Source organism: Balaenoptera ricei, chromosome 10, assembly GCF_028023285.1.
Source record: "Balaenoptera ricei isolate mBalRic1 chromosome 10, mBalRic1.hap2, whole genome shotgun sequence".
NCBI classification, from domain to species: domain Eukaryota; kingdom Metazoa; phylum Chordata; class Mammalia; order Artiodactyla; family Balaenopteridae; genus Balaenoptera; species Balaenoptera ricei.
In genome coordinates, this window is record NC_082648.1 from 102,062,198 (window position 1) to 102,075,452 (window position 13,255).

The 13,255-nt window shown below is 56.4% G+C and overlaps 1 protein-coding gene across 1 annotated transcript in view; it reads left to right on the forward strand.

Moving 5' to 3' along the window:
- Positions 1-13,255, forward strand: part of ARHGAP8 (Rho GTPase activating protein 8) — a 62,840-nt gene that overhangs the window by 28,910 nt on the left and 20,675 nt on the right. Inside the window, 3 exon segments of the mRNA XM_059937404.1 lie at positions 155-160; positions 4,293-4,424; positions 9,156-9,248. Of these exon segments, the coding sequence (XP_059793387.1) occupies positions 155-160; positions 4,293-4,424; positions 9,156-9,248 (231 nt within the window).

Below are 13,255 nucleotides of genomic sequence, written 5' to 3' on the forward strand. Positions count from 1 at the left end.
CCCCTGCCTCGGGTGGCTTTAAGTCCACAGACTTGAACTCTGGACTCAGGGCCCTTTTATTTTTTAATTAATTAATTTATCTGGTCTCGCCACGCGGCTTGCGGGATCTCAGTTCCCCAACCAGGGATTGAATCCCTGGCCACGGCAGTGAAAGCCTGGAGTCTTAACCACTAGGCCACCAGGGAGCTCCCTCAGGGCCCTTTGAGGCCTCCCCGCTCCCTCCCTCACGGCCTCCCTCTCAAAGCCACACAGGCCGCCCTCTGCACTTGCTTCATTTCCTGCTGCTCAGAGGCAGCGCCCCCCACTCCCCTGCCGTGGCCTCAGCTGCCCTCACCCCTCCTCCATCCTGCCCCGCTCTGCTGGGTCTGCGCGCCTTGTGTGGCCACGCTGTTCCCGGGGCCTCCTCCCTGGCCGGGTCCCTCGGGTGTCCTGAGAGCTGGCAAAGTCCCGACTGCAGCCCAGAGTCACCCGGGTGAGCAGGCGACCTCAGGTCTGGTGACAAGCTTGGCCTGGGGAGGAGGGCAGCTCCTGGTCCAGGGCCACCGAGGCTGCTTGAAATCAAGCGAAGTGCCCTCCTGCCCAGCAGCTCTTGCTGGGGGTCGAGTCCTCGCTCAGGTTACCTGCAGAGGCCAGGCGCCCGTGTGACTCGTGTCCCACGTTTGGGACATTCTTGCGCCCGTGGGGCTCGTGTGGGTGCTCCGGGCCTCGGACTGTGGTCCCTGACAACGTGATGATCGCGTTTCACTCCAGCAGCCTAACCCCAGCCCATGTCCGGGCATCCCTGGAAATGTTTGTGTCCCCGTGTGAGGGACAGAGAGGAGGAAAGGCTGGCCCGGGGCAGACTCGCCCGCTTCTGGGCCGGCTCGGGGGCCACAGCGCCGGGGGCTCTGCCAGGGCTGCTTCCAGACCCGCTTGCCTCTCGACTGTGGAAGCCCCGCTTGTCCACCCACAGCGTGGTGCCCAGCGGCCGTGGCCTGGGGCCTGCAGCTCAAAGCGAACAAAGGCACAGTTGGATCATAGGAGCATCTGGAAGCCTTTGGGCTGCTTGTTTCACGAGAATCCCCCTGACCCAGGCATCCGACCTCGTTTGTTGAAGAATCTTCCAAGAGCTGCTGAAGATAGAATGGCGACAGCAAGAGCCTTGCCGGTAGCAGTTGCCCAGAGGGTCTTTAGCCACTTCTGCTGCCGCGTGATGGGCTTGGCCGCGGAATTCGCGAGGCGAGCCAGAATCCCAGGCAGCCGGTTACCCCGGCCGGTGAGCTGCCCTCCCAGGAGGCGCTCCCCACCTCCTCCTCCCAAACAGCTGACACTGCTCTCAGCCCTCTCTGTGTTTACGGGGCACACAGGACAGAGGATGCCCGATCCCGGAGAACTCGTATCCTGCCGTCCTCTGAGATTGGGCATGTTCCGTTGCCAGATTATTCCTTTTGCAACATCAAATAATCCATGACCTGTGGGTCACCTCTCACCGAGGGTACCACTGCTGGGCCAGGGATGAGTTGAGCATTTGTTTTCTTGTAAAGACAGACGTACCCCCGACAGACAGAAAGCAGGTGGGGTTGCTGGCAGTGGCGGGGCAGGGAAGGAGGGATGATTGCCTAATGGGTATGGGCTTTCTTTGGGGCAATGAGAAGGTTTTGGAACCGGATGGAGGTCGTGATTGCACAATGTTGTGAATGTACTAAATGTCACTGAATTGTTCGCTTTAGGATGGTTAATGTTAAGAATTTCACCTCAATCCAAAAAAAAGTACCTCTGACAACAACTAATACATTGTGCTCTTTCCATGCACCTGCCTCAGAAACCTTCGCCACCAGATGGAAGTGGTAAGCATGGCCGCTGTGAACAGTTGTGTAGGTTGTTCACTGCCCAAGGGCATTGACCTGAAGGGCTCCTAGCAAGAGGGTCTCTTCTCACCCAGCGCTGGAAGGCATCTGCCTGGAGGAAGGAGCACCTGTTTCTACTTGACTCAGAGGTGCTCTATGGGCTTCTCAGCCGTGATAGGAGGAGCCCTAATGCTTAGTCTTTTCCATGGCTTTTCGGGGAAAAAGTGACACCATGGACATCATCCCCCCCTCTCCCCATCCAAGTGGGTGGCTTTCCTGTGGCCATATGTGCGCTCCTACTTCTGAGATGGGTGAAGACATCAGTCCTTGTCCTTGAAGCTCAACCAGTGATTTAGTTCATGACTTCCTAGGCTGAGCACACATGCAGACATGTTGAGATCCCAAGAAGAACTCGGCACGTTGTGGGCAGAACCCGGGGGCAGGGGAGAGGTGCCTGCTTTTACCACACGTGTCCAGTGTGGATAAGGGAGCCGGGCAAGGACATCTTCCTATTTCTCCTTTCTTGAAAAAGTTGAGAAATGCAAGAGTGACCATCCTTTCAGGAACGAGGAGGCATTCTCAACGGCTCGAGGACTCTCTGTGTGAAGTCAGAAATCTCCATCTGGGTTCCGTCCGGGGAAGGATGGGCTCAGTGAATTGTGCTGTGAGGGCTTGGTCCAAAGGACCTGTGCCCGGGTGAGTCTGGGCATTGAAGTTGCTTCCACATCACTGAACCCAAACCATGTACCGCGTGAGGTCAGCTTCGCATCATTTTTACATCAAAGCCGATGATGGCGGGGGGTACGTGGCTTTCTGGGGGCAGGACAGTGTGGGCCAGAGGGTGAACTCCGGAGCCAGGCCGCTCCCTTCGGATCCTGGCTCTGCCCCTTACTGGTTCTCCTCTGCCAGCCTCAGCTGACTCCTCTGTAAAATGGGCATGTTAGTACCTACCTCATGGGGTTGTTGTGAGGATTAAATAAATGGGTAAATACGTGCAAGGGCCTGCAGGTCACATAGTCAGTGCTTTGGACGGAGGGTACTCTGACGTTGTTTAGAAATCAAACCAGCTAAGGAGACGCTGACATCCTTTTGAGCAAGGAGAAGATCCCACTGTGTTGTCCCGGCCGTGCAGGCGGCCGAATGCTGGCAGGCGGTGGAGGCTGCTGGGGTCTTCTCCTCAAGCAGTTCTGGGGGTGATGGTCGACCCGAGCACCCAGCCCACACTGTGGAACCCAGAGCTCCGGCATGCCGCGTTTGCACGGCTCACAGTGAAGGCAGCTGTGGTCCCACCACAGACTTGGAGAAGCCAGGCCTGAATTCCTGGAGCGCCAGGCCGGATTAATTACGGGATGCGCACTTCTAGGTAATGAATGACTCGGGCGACGTGACATGTGAGAACTTGGCCGGACCAGCTCTAGGTCGGGAGCCAGAGTGCTGATGGGCTCAGGAATGGCCCTTCTGCAGCTCAGCTACAGGTGGCCGGACAAGGCCTTTTTAAGCGGGTCACGTAGGCGTGGCCGGGAAGGAGCAGGGCTCTGCAGCCCTGAGAAGTGATCACTGGATTTGTAGAGCTTATCCTGTGAGGTCAAATGACAGAAGCCGAGCAGAGCCAGGATCTGCTTTCCAGTAAAAATAAAAAACGTTAGCTAATCTGGAAAGAGGGAATTGCTTGCTTCTAGAAATACAGCAGAACAGCAGGGAGTCTGAGGTGGAGGGACTGAGTTAGTCCCGGGTTTGAATTCCAGTTCATCCTCTGTGTTAGTTTCCTGCGGCCGTTATAATAAATTACCCAAAACTGGGTGGCGTGAAACACCAAATTTATTCTCCCACGGTCCTGGGGGCCAGGAGTCTGAAAGCAAGGTGTCCTCAGGCCTGCAGTCCTAGAGGGAGCTCCGCCTCCAGGGGAGGATCCTTCCTTGTCCCTTCTAGCTTCTGGTGGCTGTCGGCCACCCTTCACCCTCCCGGGCTGGTGGCCGCATCTCTCTGTACTCTGCCTCTGTCTTCACATGGCCGTCTCCCCTCCGTGACTTTCCCTCGTTACAGCCATCTTCTCAGGTTACGAGCGATTGCAATTAGCACCCTCCTGTATAATCCAGGATAAACGCCTCCTCTCCAGATCCTTATCTTAATCACATCTACTAAGACCCTTTTCCAAGTAAGGCCACATTCATGGGCTCTGGGGATTTGACGAGGATGTCTTTCGGGGGCCGTATTCAGACTACCACATCCACTCACTGGCTGTGTGACCTTACGTAAGTTACTTAATGTCTCTGAGCCTCAGTTGTCATCTAAGAAATGAGGATTGGGCCCCCCCTGCATGTGGATTCTGAGTGTTGCCCTGGACATGTCCCCAGATGGCCTGGTGCTGGCACCCACTGGGTGACCATAGTTTCCATTATGGGGAAGGCATATTTGGTTTCAGCGATGGTGAGATTTTCATAACTGCATCCTGTGCTTTGTGCCCAGGTATTTGAAGCACACTCTGGACCAGTACGTGGAGAGCGATTATACCATCGTCTACTTCCACTATGGGCTGAACAGCCAGAACAAGCCGTCCCTGGGCTGGCTCCAGAGCGCCTACAAAGAGTTTGACAGGAGGTGGGTGCCCTCCAGCTTTGGGGGGGACATCAGGGTGCAGGCCGAGTGAGGGGGAGGTTCAGGTGACAGGACGGGTCACGGCTGTGCAGCGGGGGAGGGCGGGATACCGAGGGCCAGGAGGGGTGTTAGGTTGACCTCTCTTCAGGGCCAGGGGCCTCTGTCCACCATTGTCATCTGGGGCAGGGTGGGCACACACATTCTGAAAGGGCTAGACAGTCAGCGTCTTGGCTTTGGGGACCACTGCATCTCTGTCACAACCTCTCGACTCTGCCGTAACGTCTGGAAGCAGCGGAAGACCATACATAAACAAATAGGCTGAACTATTTATTTATGGACACTGCAATGTGAATGTCATGTCATTTTCACATATCATGAAATATTATTCTTTTAATTTTTTTCAACCATTAAAAAGGTAAAGCCATTCACAGCTTGTGGGCTGTACAAAAGCAGGCGCAGGCTGGATTGGGCTCAGGTACCCTAAATTACTAACCCTGGCCCAGTGACTTGTTGGCAAAGAAATACAACAGTACACTGTCCTTCAAGTACCTTTCCACCTGCGCGGCACTTTACAGTTTGCAAGGGGCTTTCTGGTGTCTCGTGTCAGTGAGGTGGACACGTGTTACAGATGAGGATACACGGGCCCCAGGCGGCAGGTATCTCCCCCAGGTCCCTCAGCAGGTGTGCAGCAGGGCTGGAACCCCAGCCGAGACCCCGTCCTCCCTCCTACTCTCTCACCCCGTGCTCCACACCACCTGGGGACAGCCTGGAGCTGGTGGGGTTTTTCCCAAGTGACGTCTTGCATGGCAGTCAACTTTGCAGTGTATTTGGCTAATAGGTGGCCCTGCTGGGCATTAATGTTGAAATCCTGGATTCCTCTGGCTTTTCCTTCTTCCAAGTCCTTTCAAACCTGTACGGGAAATCTTCCTAACAGACATTTGAGTCAGTGAAACAGTGGCAGGCAGCGCCTGATTTCCCAAAGCCCTGCCTCCTGACTGCCTTTCGGGTCCTGCTGTCACTGTCGATCAAACCTTTAGAGGAATTTCTTGGTTTTCTGTCCTCTGTCGTAGGGAAAGTTTTGTTGCTTCACTTTGCAGTCACGTATCTGGCACTGTATGTGCTGGCCCTGAAGGGCAGTCAGAGACGACCAGGCCCCAGCTCTGGCCTCCCCCATGAAGCCTTCCTGGGTTGTCCCAGGAGAATCAGTGGCCCCTCCCCTGCGGCCTCACTGTCCCTGAGCAGACAATGTACCTGCAAAACAGTGCGTTTGTGAACAAGTCTGCCTCCTGTGTCTGGCTGCACCCCCCTGACCCATCTCTGCATCCCTTGGACGTGGAAAAGGGTCTGTACGTGGCAGTCTCTCGTTAAATGTTGGACGGGAGGATGGAGGAGAGAGGTGGGGCCAGCAGTGAGTACCAGCCTCCCAGCTGGGACAATCAGAGAGGCTGCATGGCGGAGGCAGCCTTTGAGTGGCCCCTAGAGTGATGGGCAGGCCGTTGCTAGGTGGCAGACACAAGAAAGAGGAAGGTGGGCTGAGGCTCTGTGGGTGGGAGGGCTAGACTGGAGGGTTCACACGGGGAAGCATGGAGGGAGGCGGCAAGGGGTAGGGGGCGTGCTAAGGATGCCAGGCTTTGTTTGGGAGGCAGTGGGGAGCCAAGCAAGGTTCTTGAGGAAAAGCAAATGGCATGTTCAAGGTGGCCCTTTCCAGAAGCTCAGCCTGCCAGCAGAAGGACATGTGTATGTAGCCCTGTCTTGAGCTGAAACAGATACATTTTCAAATGGAAGGAGGTGAATTTGTTCTGTGTCTCTCCCACACCCCTCAAAGGTGGTCTGGGGGCCGGGGTACGATTACAGACCTTGGCTTGATGGAAGCCAAGAGAAGGGGCATCCTAGGCTTCAAAACCATCTAACAGTGGAGTATCTGCTGGAGGCAGTGAGTTCCCCATCACTGAAGGTATGTAAGCGGCGCTCCAAATCGAATTTGATAGGCTTTATACAGCAAGGATTTTCCATCCGCCATCACTGCACCCCGGTGGGTTTCCTGCATCCTTTTCTGTTCTCTCTGCTGTCGACCTCTCATCTTCTGTTCTCATTGACTGTTCTGCCAGGTTGCTCCTTTAAGAGAGAACCATCCACACAGGAACGTACGTGACCCCCTTCCAGGAGTGCTCGCCTTTGCTAAGGAGCTCCTGCCATGGGTGGCGCCTGAGGGAGGCCACCTTCCTGTAGGGATGGACTTTGCAGCAGCTGTGCTCTGGGTCCCTGGACCACCCGGAAGTCACTGCAACTGCCCTCCTCCGAATCACAAGCTTTTCTTTTTTTGTAATTAATTAGTATTCCTTTGGGAGATACTTTGAGACTATATAAATATCCTGCTCCTCATCAAAGTTTTATGTGCTAGCTGTCGCCTCCATTGCCATTTCTTGGCTTAAGTATTACTAAGATGGGTGCCAAACGGTGATTGGGACTCTTAATTGGCATTTTACTGTAAGGAAGAGCTTTCCCTTCTGGTTTATTTATATCAGTATGGACATGTGATTTCCCATTTTATTCAATGGGTTATAATCCATGACTATATTTATCTTCATGCTCAAATTGTTCAGATTTGGCCAAATGGGCTCCAGCCTGGCTCCTGTGTCCCTCAGACATGTCCCCGTCCCTCCGAGCCCTTCCTTTACTTTCTAGAACAACGAGATGCTCCAGGCACACCTTACATTGTCCTCACCCAGCCTGGGAATCCGCCATTTCTCTGGGGCCCTGGTTCCTCTTAGGGGAAGTTGCTCCTAGGGACCTGGCCCTGGAAGCAGTGTGTTAGCTGCTGTCGGGGCCTTAGGGCTCCCAGGCTAGTCAGTGGACAGTTGGTGTGTGTGTGCATGTGTGTGCGTGGGTGTGTGTGTATACATACATAGACATACGTACACACACACATCAGCACTGGTCTTCATGTTCACACTTACCTATTCCTACTGGTACCTATGCGTTCACACCGACATCTATACTAGTTTGTGTCCTGCCCTGCAGGGTGGGCTCGTTCTGGTTTTCTCCCTTCCTGCATTTGGAACGTCTCTTCTCTGACCATGAGAGACTGCCTCCCGCTGCCCTTACTTGGCCCACGTTTGACTAATCTGCGTGGCCGCCTCTCACTCACTGAGGCTCTGTCACCTCTCAGGCTGCCCTGTGCCTGCACAGCTCCTGCCCACGCCCCCTGCGCTGACGCCCGCGCCAGGCCACTCTCACTGCCACCTTCCTGCTCCCACACGTGGCTCCGAACGTTGGGTCCCCTCTCAGCCCTCTGGCTCCAGTGCTCGGCCACCACCGTCCTCACCCTGCCTGGGCCCAGACGCCTCTCGCTGGGGCTTTGCCCCTCCCTGCCACCCCGCTTCCCCAGTCTGGCTTACTAACCAGCTCCTGGGGGGTTGGGGAGACCGATCTGTAACGTTTGCAGATTTCCATGGTGTCACTCCTGCCACTGTGGCCAGTTCCAAGCAGCCAGCGTGACCGCACTGGACAGGAAACGGGTGGCCATCCCCTTAGCGGGGCTTCCGTCCCTTGGATGCAACAGGCAGAACAGCTCAGGGGCACAGGGAGTAGTAAATGTAGTAAAGTGATCAGAAATTGATGAGGTTGGAACATTTATGACCTTTGTGTTTGATATGATTTACTTAATTGTAAGTTGATATTATTTTTTTATAAATTTATTTATTTATTTATTTTTGGCTGCCTTGGGTCTTTGTTGCTGCGTGCGGGCTTTCTCTAGTTGCAGCGAGCGGGAGCTACTCTTCATTGCGGTGTGTGGGCTTCTCACTGCGGTGGCCTCTCTTGCTGCAGAGCACGGGCTGTAGGCATGCAGGCTTCAGTAGTCGTGGCGCACGGGCTTAGTTGCCCCACGGCATGTGGGATCTTCCCGGACCAGGGCTCAAACCTGTGTCCCCTGCATTGGCAGGTGGATTCTTAACCACTGCGCCACCAGGGAAGTCCCATAAGTTGATATTATTGAATGACGGCTGTTTTTCACAACTGGCTCCCCAAATTGCTGGAATTCTGACAGTCGGCTCTTGTAAGTGGGAAGGGCTGGCTTGAGGGTGTCCCTGGCTGACCCCAGTGTGGACGCCCTCCGCCCTCCTTGGACAAGGACTCCCTCCCTGCCAGGCCACCGGCCCCCTGCTGGCCCTAGCAGGCCCCGACGTGCCCACTGCCTCCCTCCTGCCCTGGTGGCTGCCAGCCTACTTGGCTTGGCCTGATGGCTCTGGACTCAGTTATTCAGGAAGGACGGAGGGAAGCAAGCTAAGATGGGCCTCGTTGAAGTGGCTGTCTCGTGGCGGGGGGTTGGCCGTGGCTCCACCCTCGCCCGGGGTCAATTCCCAGCAGAGGAGGGACTGTTGCCAGGTTGCGGGGGGTTGGCCGTGGCTCCACCCTCGCCCGGGGTCAATTCCCAGCAGAGGAGGGACTGTTGCCAGGTTGCCGCTGAGTTGGTCCCTGCCCCCAGCCCCAGCATGAGCGCCTGTCAGTGGGGGCTCTGCACACTTTGCAAACTGTAAAGTGCCGTGTGCACACTGCCAGTGGCAGGCATGGGGTCCTGATTTTCTCCTTCTGTTTTTGGTTCCACGTCCTTAAACTGGCTGTCAAGAAACGGAAGGTTCTGAGACTCACCGTTGAGGCCACGGCTTGCGGTTATTCAGCTCAGGGTGTGTCTGTGTCTTCGTGCTCTGAAACCATCTCACTCTCCCACCTTAGGTACAAAAAGAACTTGAAGGCCCTCTGTGTCGTGCAGCCCACCAACTTCATCAAAGTCCTGTGGGACATCCTCAAACCCCTCATCAGGTACGGGCCGCTCTCCGTGGGGATCTGGCCGGGGGGCGGGGCACGGCCTTCCCCGTCCGGGCACTGGGGGGGTTCTGTCTCTGGGTACCCGCCTACCCCGTGGCTATGGCGGGTCGCAGGGCTGATGGTCATGGACAGGAGCACCAGCTCCTGCGCCTGGTATTTTAAATCCCCCCACGGCCTGAGCACCCACGTTATGTGTGCACCTGTGTCGGGGGTCCTGAGACCACCCTCAGGTTCAGGGGCTCCCCACGAGGACTCCCAGAACTCGGGAAAGCTGTCACACTCACAGTTCTGGCCTTTACAGAGACAGGATCCCGGTAGAATCTGGGAAAGGCACGTGGTGGCGTGCGGGCAGCCCAGGCCCTGTTCCCCGCTGCTCCCCGTCTTCTGCGGGGGCGGGGGGGGGGGGATCGCGCAGGCCGCCTCAGTCCCCTGGCCACGACGTGCGTCTGGAGCAGGGTGTGGCTCACCCCGGAAGCTGGCCTGAGCCCTGTGTCCCGTCACTTAGACGGCTACAGTGTGGCCCAGGGCCCCGCCATAAGTCACATTGGCACAAACAACCCCAGGCCCAGGTACAGAGATGCTGTCATCAGCCAGGACATCCCAAGGGCGTAGGGGTCACCTACCGGGAGCTGGTCAGGGGTCGTCCTCTCTTTGAGACGAGCGAGTTTGGGCAGCGCAGGCCCGCTGAGTTGGCCCTTCCCCGCACACGCCCGACAGAAAGCCCGAGCCGTGGCTTCAATCTGCCTCCTTTGCATCCTGACTCTTGCCTCGGGACGATTTCTTCCTCAGACTCAGGAAGCAGAGGCGGGGGTGGTGAGGCCACAGGGGCTCTGCCAGGGCCACAGGGCACCTCCTCTTTCCCTCCATTTTTTTTAAAAAATAAATTTATTTATGTATTTTTTTTTTTTGGCTGTGTTGGGTCTTCATTGCTGCGCGCGGGCTTTCTCTAGTTGCAGCGAGCGGGGGCTACTCTTCGTTGCAGTGCGCGGGCTTCTCATCGCGGTGGCTTCTCTTGTTGCGGAGCACGGTCTCTAGGCGCGTGGGCTTCAGTAGTTGTGGCACATGGGCTCAGTAGTTGTGGCTCGTGAGCTCTAGAGCGCAGGCTCTGTAGTTGCGGCACACTGGCTTAGTTGCTCCACGGCATGTGGGATCCTCCCTGACCAGGGCTCGAACCCGTGTCCCCTGCATCGGCAGGCGGATTCTTAACCACTGCGCCACCAGGGAAGTCCCTTTTCCCTCCATTTTGACTGTATGCACCTGGCACAAACTGTTTGCACGTCACCACGCCATGATAACGAGGCCCACAGATGCAGTTTTCACACAGCGGCTCTGGCCCTGTGCCTGCCAGAGGGAGGGGCTCCCAGTGCAGAAGGCCCCAGGGGGGCACGAGGGAGGTTGGGACACTCAGGTGAGACCTGTGTTGGAGTTCTGACCCCCAAGCCTGTAGGATAAGTTTGTGTCGTTTTAAGCTGTTAGGTTTGTGATTGTTACAGTGGCCACAGGACCCTCAGGCACCTGGCCTCTCCGCGGGCCACTCTCGCAGCATGCGCACTCTGGCACCGCTCAGTGTCTCATTGACCTGCTCGCTTCTCACTTAGCGAGCGAGTACACACGTACCCGCGCTCACACGTGTGCACACACCCCTTCTGTGACCCCAGATCGCTGTCCAGGGCCCGAAGCTGCCTCCCGAGCCCCCTCCGCTCTCTGGGCCAGCTCTGGGACTTGAGCAGGGACTTACCAGAGGAACCCCGTGCCCCCCACTGCCCCCTTCAACATGCAGACTCCTGAGCCCTGCACATGCGAGCAGGTGTGTATTTTCCAGGCTACGCAGAATCCCCGCTTTGAGGAAGGGCTTCTGGGGAGCTCTGAGATGCTCTTCCTGTTAATAAATCCTGCTGCAACCCTCAGGCCAGATCGGGAAGCCGCGGAAGGCTTAAGTCTGATCTCCTTCTGGAACTGAAGCTTCTTAGGAGGTGGTGCAGTCGAGGTCCGAGGGCTGCCCCGCCAGGGGTCTGAGCCCTTCCTTATCCCAGAGAGCCTGGACGCGTGGTCCCAAGAGAGGGTCACGCGATTCTGGGATCTACAGGCTCCACTCGGAGAATTCCTGGAACGGCGGACTGAGTCAGCTCCCGTTTAACACGGGGAGTGATTTTTGTGGCCAGAGAGCTCGTTTCGTTTCACTAGAATTCCCTGCCCGCTTTCCCACCCGGCTGCCTGCGCTGCAGACACGCACCTGCTGGGAAGGTGGACTTTTGTTCTGTTTAGTTTAACCAGGACCGGCACGCTGGTGCTGTAGCGGACAAAGCGAGAAAGCCAGTCCTGGTTACCCTGCTGCCCAAGAAGATAGCTCAGATGTTCTTCTGTTTACTGGAGCTGTTATTCACCTTAGAAAAGCTCCAAGGTTCCTAGAAACCTGTAAAGTTCTTGGGGAAAAAACCAGCTGCTTTTTGCTGTGTTGCAGTGTGGCAGCCTAGGTGACATGGTGGGTCTGGAGCCAGACCTCCCGGGCTTGCCTGTGGGCTGCCCTCGACCATCCGTCGCCCTGGGCAGTAGATGCTACCCCTCTCTGCCTTGGTTTCCCCCTTGTGGCTGACGATGCCACTTAAGTCACTTTATTCCTGTAACAGTTCACTGACTTACTACACGTGGAATGTTTAGAGCAGGGCCTGATGGCAGATGTTCACTGTTAGCTGCTAGCGTTGTTTTAAAAAATTTTTATTATCTTTTTGTGATTAATTACAGTATTAATTACAATATCTGTGATTAATTAATGTACCTTATGTGCCAGACACCCCAAAACAATCCTATGAAGTCGGCTGTATTTTCCCTCTTCCAAAGGAGAGGAGATTGGTGCTCAGAGAGGTTAAGGAGTTTGTCTGAGGTCACACAGCAAGTCAGGGCTTGGCTGGCATTCCAACTGAAGCCTGGGTGGTTCTCCCTCTTATCCTGCCATGAGGGGACTGCAGGGATCAGGGTTGGGGGTCCTGGGACTCCCCTGCCTGTTGGCTGTCACGTGGCTCCCCACCTGAGCCCTGGAGTCCTTCACTGACAGTGGAAGAAGAAGTGGACGAGCCCAGTGGCTCTCCACTGCCCACCTGCCGCCTGACACAGACCCTCTGGAGGAGGGGCTGACGATTCCACCGCACACCCGCATTGGGATCTCCTGGATGGGCTGCAAAGAGGCCCTTCTCTGGGTGTGAGAGGCAGGAAGGCGGCCCTGCCTGCATCTGCAGAACCTGGTGTCCAGCAAATGCCTGGCTGGCTTGGAGTTGGAGGGGAAACAGGCAGAAACGCAGAGAGAAAGCTGAAGGGGGCTCCTGTGTGTGCGGGAGTTTGCACGAGGGGCTTCCCTGCAGCTCTAAAGGCGACCCCTCTGTCCCCACAGCCGGCTCATGCCAGGCCCCCTCTGTCAGTGCTGGTGGCTAGGGGCCTGGGCACCCGGTCTGACTCCCCCTCAGCCACTAGGGGGAGCCGGTGCCCGCGGTTCGGCCTCCCGTGGGCTCTGGGCTCCAGCGGGTCTGAGACAAGACAGCTGTTTTGGTTACGCGAGGTGAGGGGGTTCTAGAGAACCTGCAGGGCAGCGGAGAGCCTGGGCTGACGACGCGGCGTCACGCACTCGAGACGTCCTGGAGAGGGCGCATCTCGTGTCGTGTTCTTACCACACACACACGCACGCACGCACGCACGCATGCATATACAGCAAAGGGGCACAAGGAAACCTTTAGAGGCTATGGTTATGCCTGTTACCTGGTTGTGGCGATGGTATCACAGTGTACGCACGTGTCCAAACTCATCGAATGGTGCACATGAAATACATCCAGCTGCGTGTGTGTCAGTGAAGCTGTAAACAGCGGAGCAGTCAGGTGGTGGTCGTTTACGAGGCGCAGGCTGGGCCTGGCGTCGAACTTCTCACCCAGCTGAGCCTCCTGTTCTTCTCCCCACTTTGCAGCTGGGGAAACTGAGGCTCCTTACTAGTAATCGTCCCGGGCCGTGATGTCTACCAGGTG